The sequence below is a fragment of the Gouania willdenowi genome, chromosome 24 (genome assembly GCF_900634775.1).
Source record: "Gouania willdenowi chromosome 24, fGouWil2.1, whole genome shotgun sequence".
Lineage (NCBI taxonomy): Eukaryota > Metazoa > Chordata > Actinopteri > Blenniiformes > Gobiesocidae > Gouania > Gouania willdenowi.
Genome location: NC_041066.1, coordinates 11328737 through 11352426, shown reverse-complemented (window position 1 = coordinate 11352426; position 23690 = coordinate 11328737). Strand labels below are relative to the sequence as shown.

Here is a 23690-nt window from a genome sequence, read left to right as displayed (position 1 = left end):
GGGGGGGGGGGGGGAAACATATGCACACACATTCTCACATTCCTGTGTGCACATATGCTCACAGGCTTGTTGTGCGGAGCCGTTTGGACATCTGGCATGTCTTGAGCAGGGCTGGGACATGAAGCGTGGGCTTATAAAGGCCTCTTTGTGCTTATTAGGCTGCAACACAGAGCGATCCTGCCACACGGTCTCAAACACTCCCAGTGAAGGAAAGCAGCAGCTCACGTCATCACACGTAGTTTCACCTGCCGTTACAGCGTTGCGACGTCATCCTGATGCCAGGTGTTGGCGTCTACCACAACGGCGTCTTTGTGTTGAAGTACGTCCTGCATCTAAATCAGGATCACCGTCACACATCCAATCACTGCTGAGCTATGCAAAGTCAATAAGGTGATCAGTTTTACTGATTACATTCATCATATACTTCACATAATGTTTGCATTCTTTGCTTTTAAATGAAGATGCAAAGTTTCTCTTCTCACGGTTGTTACAACACTTTTGACATTCTTTTTTCATTGTTTCAGGGAAATGTATTTATTTATTTTTTATCTCACATGTGATATGTCGAAAGTATAAATTTAAAAAAAAAACAGTTACAGCTCATACAGATAATGTCTAGTTGGTCGTGACATTTCTCTTTCCAATGTCTTTACATGGTTTTTTTCGCTTCAGGGAAAGAATAAATGAGTTATTCCGGAGTACTCCAACTCATGGAGACCATTGGATTTGTAAATTCTCCATGAGCATTTGAAAATGATTGTGTTTTCTCACCTTATCTGACCCTGTTCATGAAAAACAAGTATGATTTAATGAATAAAACTTAAAAGTAAGTTAAAGATCTACAACCTCGTACTCCCACTTATTGTAAAGGGCTCATTCAGGACATCCAACGCACCAATTATTCTTTTATATATCAATTGGCACTGTACATTTTTAGTTTCATTGGATGAATACTTTTTGAGATATGGCCAATTTAGTGTCGATTTTCATGCGTTCTTATTTCTCCTCCATTTTCAGTTTATAAATACCTCAAAAATGATACCACATAGGAAACTGAAATTTGGCACACTAATACAACTCCACCTAAGCTCTCAGAATATACAAAAATATCTGCTATACATCCTATCTGGTGAACATGCCAGCTCCTCAAATTTGGAAAAAAGTTTGTCGGGGTTTCGGGATTGAACAAGTTCAGTAAACAACTTTGCATATGACTCCCTGACATTTTATCAGCTTTGAGCTCTGTACATAGACTGTTCAAATCCCTAATGATTAGTCAGATATATGCATTGGTTCTTGTGTGACAGTCTCTTAAAATCTGAAAAAAACGCTCCCTTTTTTACTATTGCCCTTGGCCCATAACTGCATGTGGCAAAGTAAGAAAAATCAGATCTCTGTTTTGATTTATAGTATAAAGATTACTCTTTCTGGACACATGCCCCCCCCCCCACTAAATTTTCCATCTCTCAAAAAGTGTTAATCCGATCAAACTGAAAATGTACAGTGTGCCTATTGAATAATCAGGTAAGAATCTGTAAAGATTTCAGAATTTTTTGAGACTGAAGTGCGTGGCCCATTTGTGAAATGACATGGAATAACCCAGAGGTGAATTTTAATCATTGAGGATTTAGTTTTCTGCTAATCATACACTGCAGCCCTATTGTTTTAATATTATTAGGAGACGGAGTTTTCTCTGCCTGAAGATACATTCACATTAGAACTTGTCAATTGGTTCGAGGAAACTCCTTTATGGTTGTTGTGGCTTCTGTATGTTACGCACAGAAGATTTTTTGCAGATGTTTACTTTTGCTCCCTCCAAATCTTTTGAACATTTCACTGTCTCCATCACCACTGCTGCTCCCTGCATACAAACCACATCACAGCGACGCTATCACGTCGGAAGTACCTCAGAATGCAAATCACCCTCTGTCATCCTCAACACGTCCCCTGACCCCAGAGAGAGATCGAGAGCTTGTAAAAAATAAAAAAACGCATGCTCCAAGGGTTTTGTGTCCCTGTGAGACTCCTCCTCACTGGACCGCATCAGGCTCCGCCCCCTCTCTGCAACCTCAGTGGTTAGGGTTGGCTAATTAGAGGGTTACCAGGGGAACGCAATGGCAGCTTAGTCAACGGGTGTAATGACAGGGTGAGGGGAAGAGGGCGGGGTCAGATTATAGGCTGGGGAGTATGCTGAGGGGAGCTCAAAAAAGAAAAGAATGCGAGGGGGGGGTGGGGGGGGGTATAAAATGTGAAAGATGCAAGGAGGTAAAATGGCATGGTTAAAGATGCTTGTCTTAAGCTGTGAAAACAAACCAGAAAAAATAAAACTGCATAACTCACGGTGTGACTTACAGTTAAAGCTCCTTTTCACCGTCCGCGTGGCACTGAGATGTATCATAGTTCCGATCAGAGAGACTGGGCTTGTGGTTGCCATGGCAGCAAACAGGAAATGGTGTTAAAGTTTTTCGCGGCCCAATCTGGTCACCCTGACATTTCCCTCTTTTCTCCTGTGTGGCCACTTCTTTCTCCAAAAGACAAACATCCGACTGGACCACAGCTCAAAGTGGACAAAAGGGCTCAGAAACCTTTGGAAACTCGCTGTTTCAGACTCCTGGGTTGGGAATTTTTGGGAAAGCTAAAAGGTGCTTAAAGTATTTCATCATATTTATTTAGTCATGGCTCAACCACCCTAACCACAAAGGACTTAATCCCAATTTGTCTTCATATTAACTCGAATCTTGCTTCATTTTCCCTGAGTTTTTTGTTGTTGATGAAACTCCAGAATAAACTTATTAGTGCTGTTTATGTAAAATGGTATTTTTCTTGACAGTAATTTACAAAGCTGCAAAGACATTGTTTGGCCTCTGTTGGTATCTATTTGGTATTTCACTACGGATAAAAATGAGTCATTGGCATTGAAAAACGGAGTGATTCATTCATTCCTCACTTCTGCAATAGGCTTTTCTAGTGTGGTTTTAACCAGTTAATGCTGTTAATACTGCCTCCACGCATCATTTCTACTGCACAGAACAAAAGCTGGAGTTTGCCTGTCTGTGTGGTTAGATGCTACAAGTAGAGCATGCTTAAGCTAACGTACATGGCTTTATCAAAAATCACCTTTAAACACATGTCGTATATCCCATTGGTACTTGTTTGTTCTCATATAAACTCAGTAAATTGACACATACTTCATAGGATATTGAGGAAAAGGGCTTTTAAAGTTACACCAGAGTTAACCATCAATCATGACCTGCTTCTAAATATGAACAAGAAGACCCTCAAAAATAAGCTCAATAAATCCAATAAAAACAAAATATGTATCATAGTGCTTAAATTCAAGATTTTATATGCATGATAATATAATCTAATACTCTTTGTTTTGCTCATATCGGACTTGTATTCGACATCAATATTAGATTAATAGCTAACCTCTTTCTCTACCTTATTGACAGTAATGCTGTAAATGAATAAGTGAATATATACAGTGATTTTGCTAGGTACGCATCCTGCGTCCCTGACGCATAAAAATCTGAAAAGACGCTGTAAATTCACTCTCCATTTTTCCAATGAAAAACGACACATTGTGAACAACAACTTATGTTTATAATCACAGTAACTAGCCGTCAGCGGACCCCTTTATGCATTAACTCAGCGTATACATGATCCCCTTGAGTACATGCTAGTTTAGCCGCTACAACAACAACTAGCCAGTTAACTAGCTGCTTACAATATACCAGACTAGAAGATTTTGGTCAGTGTGAAGATAGCTGGTTCATGACATACGTGTTGATGGTGAGGCAACACAATACGAGCTCAAAGTATGGTGGCCTACAGAGGACAAATATACACACTTTGACAAAAGGACTCTGCTGTTTTTTTTACTAATCTCTTTTTCTTCACGACTGTTTTTTTCCGCTAACCTTTGATCTCTCCATTTGTGGCTGACATGTTGTTTCTATTTGTTTTCCTGCAGGTATCAGTATTACCTTCAGGTGAAGAAGGAGGTGCTGGATGGACGTTTACACTGCACTGTAGAACAGGGAATCAGACTAGCTGGTCTAGCAGTACAAGGTAAGAAATGCACTCAAAGCTCATGTGAAGCCTGTACAAAAGGCACACGAGTGAAAGACTCGGCACAAACGTACACTTTGATAGGCTGTCTTAACTTTACTACCTTATATGGCTGCATACCACAGGAGGAACCGAGTCCACTTGAGTCTCTGTGGTATCAGTCCCAACACACACACACACACCTTTGCTCCTCCATTCTCGCTGTCTTGGTCGTGGATGCTGTCTGTGTCCCGTAGGGGAATGTAAACAGACAGTTACCTTATCACCAGCTCCAAGGTTAGGCTCCCCAGCATCAGGAAGACTCTTATCAGCCGGGAAGCAAGAATCCTCCTTCAGACCTCCTTTTGTCTGACAAACCGGCAGACGGTAGTTAAGAGCTCACTACAAGCGCTATCTGAGCGATTGAGCATGTTATGGTGATGGTTTGATATTGGCCACATAGTCGACATTCCAACACTAGAGCAGATACATTCATGCACCAAAATAGGATGAGATGTTACACAGTTTTAGGAAAAAATAAGGAGCTAATTACTGAAATAGTTTCACTTTGGTAACACAAAGTTTTATAGTGTACAAAAACAGAAGAATGATGTAAGCAAATACAAAACTTAGCACTGACATCGTGACCACCTCCTTAATAATATTGTGTTGGTTGTCTTTTTGATGCCAAAACAGTTTGAGATTGTTAAAGTCAGGACTTCACTTGACCTTTAGAAGCAGTGCTGTAATGTCACATGTTCTCAGATTTTAAAGGCAGGGTAGGTGATTTTTTGAAAGCTAGCATGATTTTGAATGTAGCTACCCCGCCTTTACCCCCCCTCTGTGCTCCGTCTCACGTGCACGAGCACCTGTGCTCCAGAAGCAGACCTCAGCTCATCGCTTATATTGTGTAGAAACTATGTCGTCTCATGTCTCATTCAGTGGTAAAAAAAAACACTGTGATTGGTTAAAAAAAAGAAAACGAACCGTCTTTTTTCATTGGTCAAAGTTATTACAGGTTTACAGCTACTACAGACTTTCTTCCTTCCTTTTTCAGACCACATAAGATCTTCATTTCTGTCAGGACATAAAGAAAAATTTCAACCAAAAACTTAAAAAGTGTATCCGTAGAAAATTTCCTCCCCAACCTTTAAAGAAATGGTTTAGCTAAACTGCCATCAGGAACAAATGTTTGTAAGAAATAGTTTGCATCAATGCTTTAAGGCAGTGTTTCTAAACCTTGTTGTCGTGACCCAATGTGGGGTCGCCTGAAATGTCTAGTAATAATAAAATATTAAAAAACATTTAAAAAAAAATTATATATGTTTTTACATTTTTTAAATGCATTTATTTTTATTATTTTGCACAGCTAAAAAAACTGATACATAATTCATTAATTTTTATTTGTCATCATGTGCATGAACATGAATGAAATGACTTTCCCTGTTAAGCCCTTAAAGAACAAAGTAAAAGAATAATAGTATTGTTCGGAACTTTGATTTCAGCCCTCCGACAAGGCTAGCCAGGCAGCACACAATGTCATAACTCGTCTTTGTCTTTGTTGGTTTTTACTTGAGTACAAAGGAGTCAAAATAGAAAAACAAATCCAAATAGAAAAGCACCAGTAATATAAATAGAATACATACAATATATGACAAATATACAGTAATATACAAAACAGTAGTGACAATATCACATAAATAGATATAGAGTGCAGGAAGAGGCAGAAAGCTCAAAGAGCTTAAATAATTATTCTTCTATTTCAAGTTAAAACTCCACAAACGTACTTTCTCCAGCAACCGTATACTATATTTTCACTTTTTCAAATATAAATCTAGTTCAAATAAAAAGCAGTGTGAAAATAACTGTCTATCATTACTTTATATTTGTAACACAGTATAAGAAACATAATCAAGAAACTGAATCATAAGAAAAAGTCTCTGAGGTCGCCAAAGATGTGTGATATAAAAATGGGGTTAAGACAAAACAAAGGTTGGGAACTATTGCTTTTAGGTTTGTGAAACTGAAGTAAAACCATTATATCAAATACACAAATGTGTGCGTGTGTTTGGGATTTTCAGCTGATTTCGGGGACTTCACTCAGTTCCCGTCTCAGGACTTCCTCAGGGAATACGACTTGTTTCCCGTGGTGAGTCTTCAACCGTTCTCTCTTCCACAAGGAGTGTGTAATTGTGTGTGTGTGCGTGTGTTGAGTGTGTTTGTGTGCTTTCGGCCTGAAGGCACACATTCTTGTGTAGTCTGTGTGGCTCCCCCTCTGCATACCTGACTGACACAGAGATAGAAATTATTTATTTCTTTGTTGTACACAACTGCATGCTGTTTCTTGTTGTTCCACGATAGAGAAAATTACTACAATTTGACCTGGTTTTCACTGTAACATTACTACATATTTTTTCCTCACAACTTTTTTGTATCCTCTGTAAGCGTAGGATGTTTCCTTTGGAGGTTTTCTTAATTATCGTGATTTTGCTCACTTTTATTTATCAGAATTGGCCCAATGGAGACGAGGTGCTTAAGGACTGGACGCAGAAGGTTGCAGAGGAGCACAAGAGTCATTGGTACTGTCAGCCATTGCACTGCATGTTGTTTGTAAATGTGTGGATGTGTTGGACCAAGGTGTGTTTGTTTCTTACAGCCGGATGCAGGCGGCTCAGGCCGAACTGCTGTACATCAAAGAGGTGGAGAAACTGGACGGCTTTGGCCGAGAGAGCTTTTCTGCAAAGGTAGACGACGCAACTCTCACTTTTCCTGCTCGTAACGCTTTACACCATCAAATCTTGATGATATTTTCACTTTTGCACAGGACAACTACACAAATGACCTTTTTATTGGTGTCTCTTTCATCGGAGTGTTTGCCAAACACAGGAATGGCAGATCCATCATGCACCACAAGTAGGTTTATCCTGAAGATACTATATGAGCAATCTCTCTCAACTTTTGGTGGGAAAGTTCCAGTGTCATTGACTGTGTTTTTGCATGTGTGTGTGTGCGCGTGTGTGACAGGTGGAAGGACATCGGCACTATAGCGCACAACAAGTCCGCTATCACAGTGGAGATAACGAGCAGAGACGACACCATCATCTTTCACATGGTGACTGTTTTGTCTGCAACTGGTGAATGTGGTTTATGTAAAGTCGAGTGTTTATGATTAAAACAGATGAGTTTCTCTAAAGATGCTTTTCCAAACCGTGGCTCGGAAATTCTTGACAAATTCAGCGAATCAATGTTCTAAATTAAAATACACTTAGAGTTTAGATGGCAAAGATTTACCAAATAGTTTGTAATAAATACTTTACTTTTGATAATGTAAAAAAAAAAAAAAACACTTTTTCAAATGGTGGTACGTGTAAAATATGAGGTTTTATAATGTTTATTTATTTTTAAAAATGATAATCATAATAATGATGATGTAAATGGTCTGGATTAGAACATGAAGGCACAGTCTTGGTCCCACACCAGGCGGGAGATGACCAGAATTAATAAAAAGTTTAAAACTATAGGGATAAATGTAGTTGTCAGACACTAAATACTGTTTCATTCTACTTGTTTACGATAAGATTCTTCAAAAATGTGTGTTATCACTGATATATTCCATCAATGTGCTCCATAGTTGTTTTTTTAATCGTATTCTGAGCAAAATATTGTAGTCAGACAAAAGGAGGGACTTGGATTGAGAAATAAAAGAAATGGGTACTTAGGCCAAAAAAGTTTGTCTGTGAGACTACACATCCCACAATGCAGTGCGCAAAACTTTTCCGACGACATCATTAACAACTTTTTTGCAGCAGAGAAAAAAACATACTGTAAACTTTTGATCTTTCAACCTTTTTTTACTCTCTCGCAAATGATCTTTGATTTATGAGACCTGATTAAAATAAATTGCGTCTCCAGCAGCTTCAAACAGACGCTTTGTTATATATCATGCGTGTATTGATGTTTTGTGTACGTCTTGCTAATTCACCAGTGTTGTGTCCGAAGTGGAAAAGTTCGGGAACCGCTGCCTCACAGTGTCATGTTTTGTGTGTTTATATTTGCAGGAGGACATGGAAATGGCCAAGTATGTTGCTCGTCTTTTCACGGCCAGACACAAATTTTACAAACAAAACAAGATCTGTGTCGAGTAAGTCATGAGTCTGCTGCTTGCGTGGCCAATCAAACGCTTGAATATCTATGAGAGCTGTCATTGGAATTTTAAAAAAAAAAGCCAAAATAAAGAATATTGTGTGATGTTGAACTATCCGTTGACATGTATTTATATTTTTTTTAATAGGCCCACTCACTCACCTGCACCAATCAGGAGGAGACCAACTTGGACTCATCGCCTCTCTTTGGTAAAGTGTTCTTTACTTTTGTCCATTAGAGTGAGTCCATAAGCTGCAGTCAGGGCTGGGGTCAATTATATTTTTTAATTACAGTTACGTCTCTAATTATCCATGTTCAACTACAACTCAATTACGATCATGTTAAGTAACCAGCATTTTTTTCTAATTACAATTAAAATTGCAATTTATATTTTCCCCCTGAAAGTGAATTAAGTAAGTAAGTAAAATGTACTTGTGTAGTGCTTTTCACAGACAATAGTCACAAAATTGTCACAGTAGTAAAATAAATAAAAATAGGTCAGTCTAAGAAGTATGTATTCAAGTAAATAGTATAGATTATAACAAAACACAACGCTAGGTCAGGTTGGACTAGAATGCTTGCTGAAACAAGTAGGTTTTTAGGTGCTGTTCAATTACAATTACATTCTCAATTACTAAAGTTCAAATTTAATTAATCATAATTACTAAGCCTGAAACTAAATATTTCCAATAGCAGGTTGGTTTTGATCCAATGTCTTAAATCTGCTGTGAAATACATTAAAAAAAAAATTTTTAAATGATAAAATGATCCACAAGAGAACTGACAGGTAAACTTAATATGAAACATATTGTATTGGTTTGCGTTTAATTCAATTGTAAATGGCAGTTGTTGTTTTTTTAATATCCATCCCAATTACAATTACAAAGTAAATGATCTGAATTCAATTACAATTCAGTTATGATTACAACAGCAACATATTTTTTCCAATTACAATTATAATTATGCCATAATTGTAATTTATTATCAATTACACAATTACAATTATACAGGGTCCCCACGGTCATGAAGTTCCTGGAGAGGTTTTGGAATTTGAAAAAAATGATTTTCCAGTCTTGAAAAGTCATAGAATAAATGAACTATTATTTTTGCTACTGTCAGACATCTGTTACACTAGTACACTGGAAAGGCCTGCTCATTTTTCTGCTCAAATGGTCTTGAATAGATCTTAGCGGTTCAGAACTAAGTCATAGAAATTTGGTCAAATATTTTGGAAAAGTTTTGAAAAATCATTGTGAAAAAAGTGTGGGAACCCTGATTATAATTGACCCTATTCCTGGCTGCTGGCAGCTGACAGTCATGCAGCTTTCTGTGTGTGTCGGTACAGTTAAAGTTGTTGGAAATCCATTGATTTCTGGTGCAACAAAGAAGGCAGTGATTTCAGTTCCTCCTTCTCTGCTTGCCAGACAATAGCTCGGCTAAATGCGGCACAATGAATTCAGTCAAGCTGAACCGTCTGGAGATGTGCAAATTTCAGCTGTGGGCTCAGCAAAGGTCCAGGAATTCATCTGGTTCTTTTTCTCTGTGTAACAGTTTTATATGCTCACAGTCAGTCATACATTTAACTTTAATACAGTTCTTTTTTTTTTCTTTGTTTCAGCCGCGGCCCCAGTCCTGTAACTTCCAGTCGCTCCATTCCCAGTATGGAGAGCATTATCAAGACACGCAGAGCTCTCAAGGTATGAACACTTGAGCTCGGTTAATTGTGGTATTCCCATCAGACGTGTGACTCACAACCCATTCCTGTTTTACCCGTCTCCCAGCCAATTAGAGCCCAGTGTTTGAGGCGCAGAGCTGTGACCTCATTTCTTTCTCGCTCTTTCATTGACTCGTTCACACACTCCGAGGGCTTTTTAATCTGAGGAGCTGTGCGCTCGTAGAGTGGAAAACATTTTGGGTGTTGTGCTCAGCGTGGGTGTGAGATCATTCTGTGTGTGTGACCTCAGGCTTCGTACTCATCCATGCTTGAGATTATTCGTGTCTGCCTTGAGATTACGTGTTGGCTTGAGAAAGCTTCACACACTTAAAAATAAAAACCTGTTGCAAGTTTCTCTAAAGTGGTTGGTAGTGGTGTTAAAGTCAATCCAATGACAATTATTTGTCCCACCTTGTGGGCAAAACAAAGTTTCTTTATTTTTTTTATAGCCACCAAACAGCCAACAGAGTTAATTGCTTCTCTGGGAAACACTAGAAACAACTGAAGCAATAACACACATTTGGAGTTTTGTCTTATTGGTTATAATTTTATAGAGTTTTTTTAATCTTTAATGTGATGAAAACCAAAACAACTACCAAATAAGGGTGTAAGGAAAAATCGATTTGGTGATGTATGGCAATATTTCACCAACCGATTATTGTATCGATCCAAAAAATTTCAAACTTATATGCATAACACGTAAACGCCCTGTCACTAAGTGTCAGTGAACCACATCTTTTTTTTCTTCATAAAACATACATAGAACCGAATCAGAATCTGTTGTTAAGCAAAAGTTAAAGTTTTTTGAAAAATGTAATTGAACAGTTTGATAAACATACCACTTGGTTTTGATATTGGTACTTGAAATACAGTTAGTTACCATTTACTTGTTCTCGCAAGTTTAAAAAAAATTAAATAAATTGTATTTCATACCATTTCGTACTTGTAAAGGTGAAATTTGTGATAATTGATATTACAATATATTGTATTGTTTAGTATCGGGATATATTGTATTGTAACATATCGTATCGTCAGATTCATGGCATATGCCATAACAATTTAGATATCTTATCAACACAGATACTTACATTCTTGTTTTTCTTTAACTCTTTAGTTTCATTTTTATTTTCTCTACAGACAGCATCTTCCATGATGACCCGTACTACAAGTCAGAAACCAGTCTGGACCGCTGCCGTGCCACCGTGCCAAACGGCAGCATGTACAGCAGCCCCAGCCTCAGCTCCCTCAACCGCTCCCAAACGTTCATCCCACCCTCGCCCATGTCCTCCAACCTCAGCATCCCTGGCAGTGAGCTCATGCGGCCCGACTACATCCCCAGCCATCGACACAGCGCCATCATCGCTCCATCCTACCGCCCCACGCCAGAGTACGACGCTGTCATGCGACAGAAGAGACGCATGCTGCCCGCTCATCACGACCTACACAGCCAATCACTGCGCAGTCTTAACATTAGCAATGCCTGCGCTTACCGGCAGCCTGAGGCACTTGTGTACAGCCAGCCGGAGATGAGGGAGAGGGGCCCTTATCATGGCCTGGGCCCGAGTCCTGGACCTTACACACCACAGGTAGAGCTGATACTCTTTGTGTCTTTTTTATATACTGTAATCAATCATTAAAAAATATCGGGAATATTAATGATAAAGTACAAGGAAAACAATATTTACATTTATTCTAATTGTAAAGACCAGGGAACCCTAGATTACAGAATATTCAAGACAATTGTGCTATTTTCTGGTGTTTTTTTAAGTTTAACAGTTATTGATAATCTGGCAAAAAATTTATTAAAAAATGACCCATTCTAACCTAGAGGAGACTTGATTAGACTAGATTAGATAGACTTTATTAATCCCATGGGAAGGGAAATTACATTTCCAGCAGCATTACAGTAAGAAAAGGAAAGCATCAAACAGGGTTGAAGTCATATATAAATTCAGATTATAGAGAATATATGAAAAATCAGAATATACAGAAATAAATAAACAAGATTGGTGCTGCAGACTACAATTAATGCTCATCCTCTGTCTATAACCTATTGGAACAGTGAGATTATATTGTTTATGAGGATTACACTGAGTGTTATTCTGACTCCGAGGGGGTATACTCACTCCGAGGGGTTATAATTAGGGTTACACTGACTCCGAGGGGTTGGATTTATGCATCTTCACTTGCATTTTCTTTGGCAAATGCAATTTTCCTAGTTCTTATTAAGATTTATTATTGAGGAATATTAAAGAGTTTAAACAGTCTAACATCCATTTAGCTTCAAATAACATGCAAGAAGCAATTCGACAATTAGAACAGATCTGTGGGAGGAATTTGGTATAAATAGGCCAGTGAATGTCTCCAGTGGGAAAATACTTTGATCAGTAAGTGTATTTTTTTTATTTATTTTTTTTTAAACTCTGCAATTTTTCTTTTACAGATCAGTTATAGTAAGCCAGTGTCCCATGGGCCGCATCAGGGAGGACCAGCCAGTGGCCTGGGACCCTGCCATTCGCCCTGTGTTAATGGAGGTGGGGGTAGTGGTGGAGGTGTGGGAAGCTCCATCTCTCATACCGTCAGCACACCCGAGCTGGCAAACACTAAACAACAGGGGACGAATGTAGGAAGCTACGCTGCTACAGCTAACATGCTGAGGAACCACATGTCCCGACCCCCGCCTCCTTACCCCTCCAGCTCCTTCCGCCCGGCCACCAGCACCCCCGACCTCGCCAGCCACCGTCATCGCTGCATCGGAGGCAGCAGTCCAGAGCTGGTTACGCGCATGGTGCAGCTGTCGGTCAAGACTTTTCAGCCCGACAGCTCAGCCGTAGTGCACCAGTCCCTGCAGGAGGTCAGTGAACCTCTGACTGCATCCGCCAAGCACCGCTCCACTCTGGGCAAGAGACACAGCATGGAAGTGATCAGCAGCATGAGAGGAGGAGGAGGAGGAGGAGGGATGGAGGGCCTGGTGATGAAAGGGGGCATAAATGCTCCCCTTCATCGGAGGAATACTCTCAGAGAGCATGTGATGCCATCCCCGCCTCAGTCCATCCCTCAACCTCAGCCTCAGTCTCAGCCTCAGTCACAACAACCGCCTCCACCTCCGCCTCAGCAGCCAAAGGAACTGCCCAAGCAGAAGCCTGCCGCGGCCGCACCTGAGGCCTCTGTAACACTGACAACAGTCACTTACCAGCATCAAAAAACTCTTTCCAACGCTACCATGCTCATACACAGCAGTGAGAGTGAAGAAGAGGAGGAAGAGGAAGAGCAGCCTGAACTGGATGTTCAAATTCCAGGTCTGAATGAGGACATTAGCATTAGCGCTCAGCTCCAGGCCGCTTTGGCTAAACTTCCCAATAAACCCCCTCCAGAGTACCCCGGTCCTCCTCGAACTCCTGCCAATGCCCAAATACGCCCCCACCCCCCGCACAACAACAACAACCACAGTCAAGGACCACATGCTAACCCGGGACCAGTGGAAGCAAATCAATCCTCGTACAGCAGCATCAAACCAGGCCAGTGCCAAGCTGCACCAGGACCTGGGGGTAGTAGCTGCAGTGGTGGTGGGACTCTGACCAGAGGGGATCAGAATGGGGTTAATGGAGCTGTTTTAGGTCCATCCATTTCAGAGCCCGACTTGACCAGTGTGAAGGAAAGAGTGAGAAAGGAGCCGGTCAAGGAAAGGCCGGTATCCGAGATGTTTTCGTTAGAGGACAGCATTGTGGAGAGGGAGATAGCTCAGAGGGTAAGTTCTCCTGTTTGTACATTTTATATTTTATATTTCAATACTCTAACATGTTGTTTTTAACTATTTAATACTATTCATTTCTGTAACGACTGTACATTGAGAATAGAATATTCCGTAACACTTGACTTCAAGTTTTATACATTTTATGCTGTCCTTATTATGACACGTGTCAATAGCATTGTTAAGGTCTCATGAAGGCTGTCAGTAAGTGTCGTTTGTTACCCCAATCCTTCATAACCCTAACCTCTAACCCTAACCCCTAACCCTACTAGAGCCCTCCACCTAACCCAAAAAATGCCAACATAGCTCCAAAGGAGTCATAACTTAGCGAACGACACTTAATGACACGCTATTCATGCTAATGACAAATAATGACAGCGTAATGTCACCCTTATTTATAAAACTTAAAGTGTTACTAAATATCCTACTGGAAAGAAGTAATTAAACCAGAGTCCTGGTGATGCTGAAATGCTTTGGCCTGTTGTTTTCTATCTAGTTTCATAGCTCCTGATCAGCAGTAATCTGGGGTTCAGCTGCTAAGAGAGCAACACAAGGTTCCTAATAACCACCAAAATCCACCAAAATCCCTCAGATTATTCCTCAATATTCTCACGTTGGTTAAAAGTTTATGCTACAGATATTTGGCACAGGTTGCTGATGTAGTTTCAAGTTTTTCTGAAATGATGTGGAAGTTAGTGCCTTGTGTTTTGTATTAACAATGGAACTCCAGACATCACTTATCGGTTTTTTTTTTTTTCCCAAGCTCCAAAAGTGCTAACCCTTATTTATGGGGGCCGGTTTATCTAATATAGGCTACAGGGTGTGCCTCTTCTAACCCTCAAGCTGTTGTTTTGACTGCCACGTGGGGAGGATGACGGAGGGGGAACAGGGAAGGGCGGAGCTGTCCTGGGGTTTAATAGCATCAGAGATTAGGAGAGGTAATCCTTGGTGGCAGGAGGTACTGAGCAATGTGGGTCAGTTTGGAATGAAGAACAAGAGTTGGGATGACAGAGAGAGCGCACTGCAGAGAAAAGGAAGCTGTAGTAGGTTGGAGAAAAGAGGAGGATGAGTACGACCAAGGATGGAAGGAGAGGAGTTTAGGCTGAAGGGTTGAGTCGAGTGGATAACACGGGTTAATGTAGACTGAACGACTTTCTTCACACCTGGGTGTAACTATCTCTCCGCCCACTTCTGGACACACTCTCCGCACTCAGGCCCAGGTGGTTCAGTCCGTTTCACAATGCTCCCTGTGCCGTTAACCACGGGACTTTCTTCTCTCTTGAAGACACTGGAGAGACAGAAGATGTCTGTGGACTCCATGAAAAGGCCACTGATGATGGCCGCCCTCAACGGCCTCTATGTAGCCCGGATGCCCGTAGCTGAGAATCCGGCAGAGGAAAACGGGAAGACAGCCACGGACGAAAGGGTAAGACGGTGAAACTAATAACAAAGCTTCTATTGCTAAATGATAAACTAATGAAACATGTTGGTAGAATCTACACAAAGCTGTTTGTGGCTCATCTTTTAGTTGGATGGACGCTTCTACTCACTGCTATTAGTTTATTGCTTTTTAACACTTGAGATTGGTTAAGTCTATTAGTTATTATTTAAGATGCTGATTATAAAATCTTACAGAAGCTAATCAGAAAAAAACTCAGACAAGGGCAACAGGCAGCCCTCGGTCTAATTTTATGCAGTCCCCAAATTTAAATGCACAAAATGATTCCAAAAACATACAAAATGACAAAAAAACACAAAAAACTGCAAAAACAAACAAAATGACTCAAAAAAAACATGAGAACCGGAAAAGTTTTATTCGCCAAGTACATTTTAAAAGCAATACAAGGAATGTGACATGGTGGATGGTGTGAAGAACAAAAAACAAACCAGGAACACTATAATAATAATACTAATAATAATAATAACGATAATAAATATATAGGATAAAGGATGGATGGATATATACATATGTATAAGTACTGCAGGTAATATTGTCTTTATGGAGAAGGAAATAAACTGTTTTTGTGTCTAAGGGTTCTGGTCCTAATGGACCAAATCCTATTTCCAGAAGGGAGATAATATTCCTAATGAACATATATATTCTTATATTCATAAAAAATGGAAAATGCTATAAACGCATACATATTTTCACATTAGTCAATGTTATTTAAAGAAAGGAAATAAAGAATTGATCTTAGTTACCAGATATTAGTTTAGAGTGTGGACGTGTGTAATTCAATTTTGTAGTGACTGTTGCTAAGCTATCAAAGGCAACCCCTGAGGGCTGTGGAACGCTTTGACATGGTACCGTCTATCGCCTTTGGGCCTGTTGGTATGTAAAGAATGTGACCTGTGAAAGAGGGACCGAAAGAGTGAGACAGACAGACCCTCAAACTCTCACAAACATGACTGGCCTATTAAACATTACCCCCACCAGGGGGGAAAACTACTGCTGGGTCAATGCTTTGCACTCATGCAGCTGTGGGTGGGTTTTTTCTCTTCATAATGTGTTGCCAGGTATTCAATAGATAACTCTCATTATCTCTTTGTAGTGTAAGACGTTGGAGTTGAAGCTGGAGGAGGAGCGTGTCTTCACTGAGTATGAGCAGGTGCCTAAGAAGAGGGCCGACTGCCTGCTCACGACCGCGACTCTGCCAGAAAACTCGGAACGCAACCGCTTTCGTGATGTGGTTCCATACGAGGAGAATCGAGTCGAGCTTGTCCCCAACAAGGAGAACAACACGGGCTATATTAACGCATCACATATAAAGGTGTGTAACCAACATAAAGCTGGAAACATCATCAATATTTTGTTAAAGAGTAACTAAACCCTAAGGTCTTGTTCTTGATTATGGGCGGGGCTTCTAGAGCAGTTAAGACACGACCAGTCTAGAGAATAAAATGTCCAAAAAACAATCTATCCTAAGCTAACTAGCTATTCTATACCCACTATACCTCCCTATTCACAATTCTCTCAATCCAACCTACTCACCACAGATTGCAGAGTCGACAGGTGCTTGGTTTTATAAGAGGGGCGGGGCCAACAGTGCTGATTCATGATGTAAGAAGCCACCAAAACATCACAAACTACCATTTTTTTGTAGCCAATAGCAAAATTCAATGGTAATAGCCAGGTTTTTATTTTTATTATTTGTTTATTTATTATTCAAAAAGGAAGAAAATAGTATACAGTATATGTTGGTGGAGCCAACAGCATTTGGTAAGAAGCCACCAAAGTATCACAAACCTCCATTGTCACCCAATAGCAAAATTCAGTTGTGATAGCTGGGTTTCAACCCACAGAGGGCAGTCACTCTTATATTTTTACACTGAAATATACCATATCTAAAGATTTTGACTAAAATGTCAAGAGTTGGACAAGAATCAATCAACAACACTACTTTGTATTCAAAATAAATTTGTTTTCAGCAGAAAAGGATACATTGTAACCTAGTGTGACCTAATATGTACCTCTACACATACAAAAGTGGAAGAAAGGGTAAGGTACAAGCTCACATATTGTTATGATTTCTCATTACACACATTGTCTTTATCCACAATAATAATTCATCTATGAATCTACCAACACTAATAAATGTGGTGTGTTCAGCTTCCACCCAGTCCTTGTTGGCAACATTTCTCAGAAAGGAATGGCTCAGAGAAAAAGGATTAAAAGCTGCCATTGAAGGCTGTTTGGGCCTTTAAGCTCATAGAGCCTCTGGAATTCCCAAAGAATCTCATCCAAACTCTCAAACCCTCTTAAGCGAGCCAGATTTCTCTCACTCGCTTGCTTTTGCAAACCGCGTGCGCGCACAAGTTTGTGTGTAGGTATGAGTTTGCACTCTGCTTGTGCAGACTGGAGTGCTTGTGATCTCCAAAGCGGCGCTGAATGGGTTTCTTTCCACGGCGTGTAACCCTCTTACTTCCCCCGTCAATTAAGGTGGTTGCCACTGAACAAAAGGCCTTGTTTATGTTCCATCTGAGTCTTAAGACACTGTTTACAGTCACGAGGTGGCCTGTGGAATCAGCTGAGACTTGCTTATTATGTAAGGCTGCTGAAGGGTCTGTATGTGAAAGATAGGAAACGTTTCAGGCTGGACTTAAAGTTGCTGTTGAATGAAGAGCTGCTACTAAAAGACATTTTATCCAAACAGATGGATGCTTATACTGCCTGCTAGTGGTGGATGCTAGCATTGTAGTGTAGTTAGTTAAGACAGTGGTTCTCAACCTTCTCAGCCCGCGACCCCCAAACTAATGGTACCAGGTTGACAGGGCCATCTATGAGGGGGAATAAAGGGGAGAGATTTTTGTGGCCCCTCCATAAAGTCAGCAAAATGATAGTCCATTGTCTATGAATCCATGATAACCACATTTATTTATTTATATGAATAATATCCACTGTTATTCATGAAGATTATTATAATATATAGTCATCTTAAAGATGTATACCCTTGTTTTAATCAGAAATAAAATGTGTTAAAAATGACCAAAAATGGGTGGAAAGGTGGTGAAATAGGATTTTAAAAAACACAGAAATTGGTTAAAAGTTGCATACGAACAGAAATAATGGCAAAAAAGGGTTCAAAGTGTCAATATTGGCTTAAAAGTAGGAAACATTTGTTTAAACTGGCAATTCATGGGCATGATAAATTGTGAATGTGGTTAAATTGAAATAAATAAGCATGAATTATGGTGAAAAGAAGTTTAATGTGACAACAATGGGTCAACATATGCAACATTAGGTGGGAACGGTGACGCTAAGGGTTTATAAGTGGCAAAAATGTCTTGGAAGTGGAAAAAATGTGCAGAAAAGGCATTGAAATGTGATGGAGAAGTGGCTGAAATGGGAGTAATGGAGCAAAAGGAGCAAAAATATGGTGAGAAAAAGTGATGAAAATAAGTTAAAATATGGCATGTTTGGTGTCGTTGCAGAAAAAGGGTAAAAATCAACAAAATTGGGCTCAAATTGTGAAGAAAATATTCTTAAAGGCATCTGGCGACGCCCTGTGAGTGTCTCACTAACCCAAGGTTGAGAACCCCTGGGTTAAGACAAACTGTACTTGATGCAGAAAGCTCTCAATAATTTTAAATATTAGTCGACAAAATCAGAAAGAAAACTGGGTGATAAGAGTTTTGTATTGTTGATGCTGTGGTCGACCATGGAAGCTTTGCTTAGTTTAATAAAAATATCCACTTCCAGATCTGGAGATATTGGACCAGTTGCAGCAAAACTACCATAATTTAACCTTCGTGATAAAGTTTTGAATATTCATCTGTGATGCAGTTACTATCAGGGAAACACTTTATCGTGCCATAGGAGAACAACTCCAGTCTACACAAGGTCGTCATCATGAGCTGTCCGTGTCGTAAAGGACAAGAAGTTCTGGAAGTGACGATTATCTTTTTGTTTATTGTGAACAACCAATCAGCTGCAGACTTTGGGGACACTGCTTTGAAAACAACAGTTGGTCACACCAAATACAAGTACTCACGTTACTGTATTGAGTTGCTTTTGTGGGTACACACTTTTTCTTAAGCATAATTTTAAATCAATAATTTTACTTGCACTAGTACGTTTTAAAAGAAGTAAAGTAATTCATTACATTTCTTTACCAAACCGTTACTGAGTAAATTATATGTTTGATAAGCAACGGACATTGTGAAACAGCTTTGAATGTTAATAAATTTAGCTTTACTTTAAGCCTGAGAATTTATTTATTTATTTTTTTTTTTTTTATTGAATTCGTTGGTGTTATTTTATTTAAGAAATTATTTTATTTTATACAGATGCCTTTGTGGAAAATAAATAAAGTTCCAATTGTGCAAGAGATGTTTACTGTCTGCAAGGGAACCGTGGGAAAATGTATTACCAAATATAAAACGTGTAGTAACTTTTACTTTGAGTACTTTTTAATTGAGCTACTTTTTACTTGTGCTTGAGTGTTTTATGTATGACTTACTTGTATTTATACTTGAGTAACAGAACTTCTTCTTGAGTAGGATATAGCAGTACTTTTCACACCTCTGACAAATACCAATGTGCATGTGTGTGGTTTGCAGGTGATGATCCGAGGGGAGGAGTGGCACTACATCGCCACCCAGGGGCCGCTGGCTAACACCTGTGCAGATTTCTGGCAGATGGTGTGGGAGCAGGGCGTCAACGTCATTGCTATGGTCACTGCAGAAGAGGTACAATCACACACACACACACACAGGTGTTGTCTGATGAATGTGCGCTTGTTTTCTTCATCGTCTCCTCTCTCTCCCTCGTCACCCAGGAGGGGGGCAAATCCAAGAGTCACCGCTACTGGCCCAAACTGGGATCTAAACATAACTCGGCCACCCACGGCAAATTCAAGGTGACGACTAAATTCCGCACCGACTCAGGCTGGTACGCCACCACGGGGTTAAAGGTCAAACACCTGCTGTCTGGCCAGGAGAGGACGGTGTGGCACCTCCAGTACACGGACTGGCCTGAGCACGGCTGTCCTGAATACGTACCTGGATTTCTTTGTGAGTTGAACCGCCGTCTAATCACACTTTGGTTTCCACTTCAGAAACAGCTGAATCATGATTAGTTTGTGTCTAATGTGAGAAATCAATAACACTGTTGGTCTGCAGCCTATTTAGAGGAGATCCAGTCAGTGAGGAGACACACCAACTCCATGCTGGACACCTCGAAGAGCCTCAACCCGCCTGTGGTGGTGCACTGCAGCGCTGGAGTGGGTCGCACTGGTGTGGTCATCCTCACTGAGCTCATGATCAGCTGCTTAGAGCACAACGAGGTGGGTGACTCAGCACATTTCTGAGATGGAAAAACTAAGAACAGACTTTTTTTTAGACACTAATTGTATATGGATATGACTTAAAGGTTCATTTTTATACAAATGATAAGTAGCAAAATGAGCATTTTAGATTAGCTGACCCCAAAACAGCCTGAAATCCCTGAGGAACGTTTAGTTTTTCTATGTTACAGTTTCCCACACTTCATTTATGATAAAACACCATTGTGGACACGCACACAGATAGTTTATCACACATGTGTTTAGGCTGAAGTACATGTTCTGTAACTCTGGGAAGAATCCAAAGTACCTAAAAAAAACCAACACATGCCATGAGAGTGCAAGTTCACGCGTACTTCCATATCGCGTCACATTTACACCCACAAACTTGTTGAGTGGGAATAACTCAACCTTGAATTATAGCCATTTGTTTATGTTTCTGACATATTGGCCATTTTAGCATTTTCTATTTTTTGTTTCTTCTTTGCGCCCCTCCCCCCCTAAGGTGACTAAAGGTGTTAACTTGGCATAGAATCCTCAACAACTCTGACTTGAATTAAGTTTTTAAGCTCGGACAAGGGCAACAGGCGGCCCTCGATCTAATTTTATGCAGCCCCCAAAAGTAAATGCACGAAACGAGTCCAAAAACTTACGAAATGACAAAAAAAAAATACACAAAAAACACACAAAATGACTCAAAAAAAAAAACATCAGAATCAGAAAACTTTTATTCGCCAAGGACAGTTTAAAAACAAGACAAGGAATTTAACTTGGTGGATAGTGCGAAGAACAAAACAAACAAAAAACAGAAACTCTATGATAATTATAATAATATTAATAGATATAAAGGGTATACATACATACAAACACAAACAAAAATAAACAAAACTATTCTAAAAACACACAAGATGACTGAAACTAAATACCTGAAAAATATACAATACAAAACGACAACAAAATATGCAAAATTGACTCCAAAAATAACACACAAAATGAAAATATACAGCATATTTTTATTAATATTGACAAACTACAACAAAATACAAAAAAAAATAACTGAAAAAACACAAAACAACAACAAAAACTATACAAAAATGACACATTTCTGTGGCACACGCTCTTATAAAAGTTCACCATCTCTGTTCTGGCTGATTACCAGTGCTAACATGCTAATCAGTAATTGCTAGTTAGCAACATTTTAAAAATCCCTCCATACTTGTTTTTATCTGTTAGATGATATAATACAACACAATACTTACAGAAGGAGAAAGGAAACTAGTCCTTAGACCTTAGAGACAAAATGTCTGACCTGTTCACTGATATTTTTTAAGTTGTGCTCTTCAAAACAAAGGTTTGTCTTTATTTAATGTGTTCTTCCTTCCTTCCCCATCAGCCGGTGGAGGTTCCCACCATGCTGTCAGAGCTGAGGCAGCAGAGGACCATGATGGTCCAGACCATCTCCCAGTACCAGTTCGTCTACCAGGTCCTAATTCAGTTTCTCAAGAACTCCCGACTCATTTGATCGTGGTGCATAGAAGCGTCACGTGGAGCCCACATAGTGACACAGATCAGGAGAAGATTCTAACCCACAGTGAAACATGGTGCTCTGATACAGAGATTTATGTTGAATGTTTAATGTACATTTGATTTCAAACAGAGGGGAAAGGACTCGTTTCATCCCATTTATATAAATCAACATTTCACACCCACAGGTGTAACTGTCAGTTTTTTTTTTTTTGTACAAATTTATTCAAATGTAGTGGCAGGAATGTTGGCTCCGTTTCACTTTAATCTGCATGCCATCATTTTAAATTGTAATACTCTGCTTAACCAGTAGGTGGCAGCAGTTTTACTTTTCCTAAAAAAAAAACAACTTTGCCAAACTAAAGTGTTCTTTTATCACTGCTGTAAAGTGATATATCTTTATGTTTCAACACTGCAGGCATTCAAGTCAATATTGTATGTAATCTTTTAATTTATTTCATCCTTTTGCTATTCATTTTTATGCAAAATACATGGGGATTGTTACCGTCTGAAGCATTTCGACTAAAAAGAAAATCATGTTGCGTCACATCTTACGATGCGATCACCTTTGTAGTCCAAAGTATTTCAATTAAACGCAAACTGCCGATTTGAATTAGTGGTTGTTGATAGATATTTCATTCCTTCTTTATGTGAATACTGTGTCTTTGTGCCTTACTGAAACTACATGTAACAAAAAAACTGCCTGACTGACATGTCTGAATCATCCATACATTGTACCCCCAAAGACGTCATTCCGTACTCCATATTTAATTTGCTTTGCCAGAAGAGGATGTTGAATGTGTCACACTCTGAAAGGCATTTCTAAACTGACTGATTCCCATTTTTGTTGTGAGTCCTATTTGTAAAATCACGTATTTCATCTTATTAACTTTTTTTTTTTTTTTTTTTTTTTTTAACTTTTTCTAAATCTAAAAAGCCTTTTATTATGTCCAGCGTTTCCTTGATTGTTATGGTAACCCTAAAAATACTGCAACATATTAAACTATGCATGCATTTTGATACTTCATTGTATATATTATCTGATACAGTACAAGCTTTACACTCTCTCATATAAGTGTTCTGTTGCACTTCTTTACTTTTTTTTCTGAATGTGTTTCTTCGCTGTAACTGTGCATTCCTGAACAGAGATTTCAAAACATCTGGTGAATAAATCAAATTATCAACAGTGATGTTTAAAGCTTCAGGCTGTCAATTTGTTTATTAGCGCGTGGAAAATAAATACAGGGAAATGTCCGGATTGTTTTTGAATCACAATGGGCACGTCTCACTCATCTTTCGTATGTAGCTCAGAAGTTAATCCTCCTCAGTTCCAGAAATCATCTTAAAGGATATTTAAAGTAAAAAACAACCAAAATAATTTAAAAAAAAAAATTATAAAATATCAAATAAAAAATAACAGGCAAAGTGATTATATTTTTCAATATATTTCTGAATAATAATCCCATTTCATAATATTTAGATTTAATAATTAATTTTAAAAAATTCTGAATTTTTTTTTTCTGTCTGCAATTTATGAAAACAACAAACTAGTGACAACAAAATATACTGCTTCGTTTTAGCTGTAAATTTGTTTACTTTTTTTTTTTTTTTTTAAGTTCAAGTTTCAAAAGATTCTAAATTTTTTTTTTTAATATTGTCATTTATTTATTTATTATTATTTTTATTTTTAAGGATAGTGGCCTCAGGATGCTGCTTTAAAAACAAT

The 23690-nt window shown here is 39.1% G+C and overlaps 1 protein-coding gene across 1 annotated transcript in view; it reads left to right on the top strand.

Annotated features, from left to right (window-relative positions):
* Positions 1 to 23201, top strand: part of LOC114457592 (tyrosine-protein phosphatase non-receptor type 14-like) — a 46816-nt gene extending 23615 nt beyond the window's left edge. The window contains exons 4-20 of the mRNA XM_028439556.1: positions 3974 to 4071; positions 6132 to 6199; positions 6559 to 6629; positions 6707 to 6794; positions 6875 to 6963; positions 7075 to 7162; positions 8109 to 8191; positions 8342 to 8402; positions 9812 to 9890; positions 11045 to 11493; positions 12351 to 13655; positions 14944 to 15084; positions 16211 to 16429; positions 19719 to 19847; positions 19937 to 20171; positions 20280 to 20443; positions 21834 to 23201. Coding sequence (XP_028295357.1) covers positions 3974 to 4071; positions 6132 to 6199; positions 6559 to 6629; positions 6707 to 6794; positions 6875 to 6963; positions 7075 to 7162; positions 8109 to 8191; positions 8342 to 8402; positions 9812 to 9890; positions 11045 to 11493; positions 12351 to 13655; positions 14944 to 15084; positions 16211 to 16429; positions 19719 to 19847; positions 19937 to 20171; positions 20280 to 20443; positions 21834 to 21962 — 3496 coding nt within the window. The 3' untranslated portion in view covers positions 21963 to 23201. The remainder of the gene's footprint in view (positions 1 to 3973; positions 4072 to 6131; positions 6200 to 6558; positions 6630 to 6706; positions 6795 to 6874; positions 6964 to 7074; positions 7163 to 8108; positions 8192 to 8341; positions 8403 to 9811; positions 9891 to 11044; positions 11494 to 12350; positions 13656 to 14943; positions 15085 to 16210; positions 16430 to 19718; positions 19848 to 19936; positions 20172 to 20279; positions 20444 to 21833) is intronic.
* Positions 23202 to 23690: the final 489 nt, after the last annotated feature.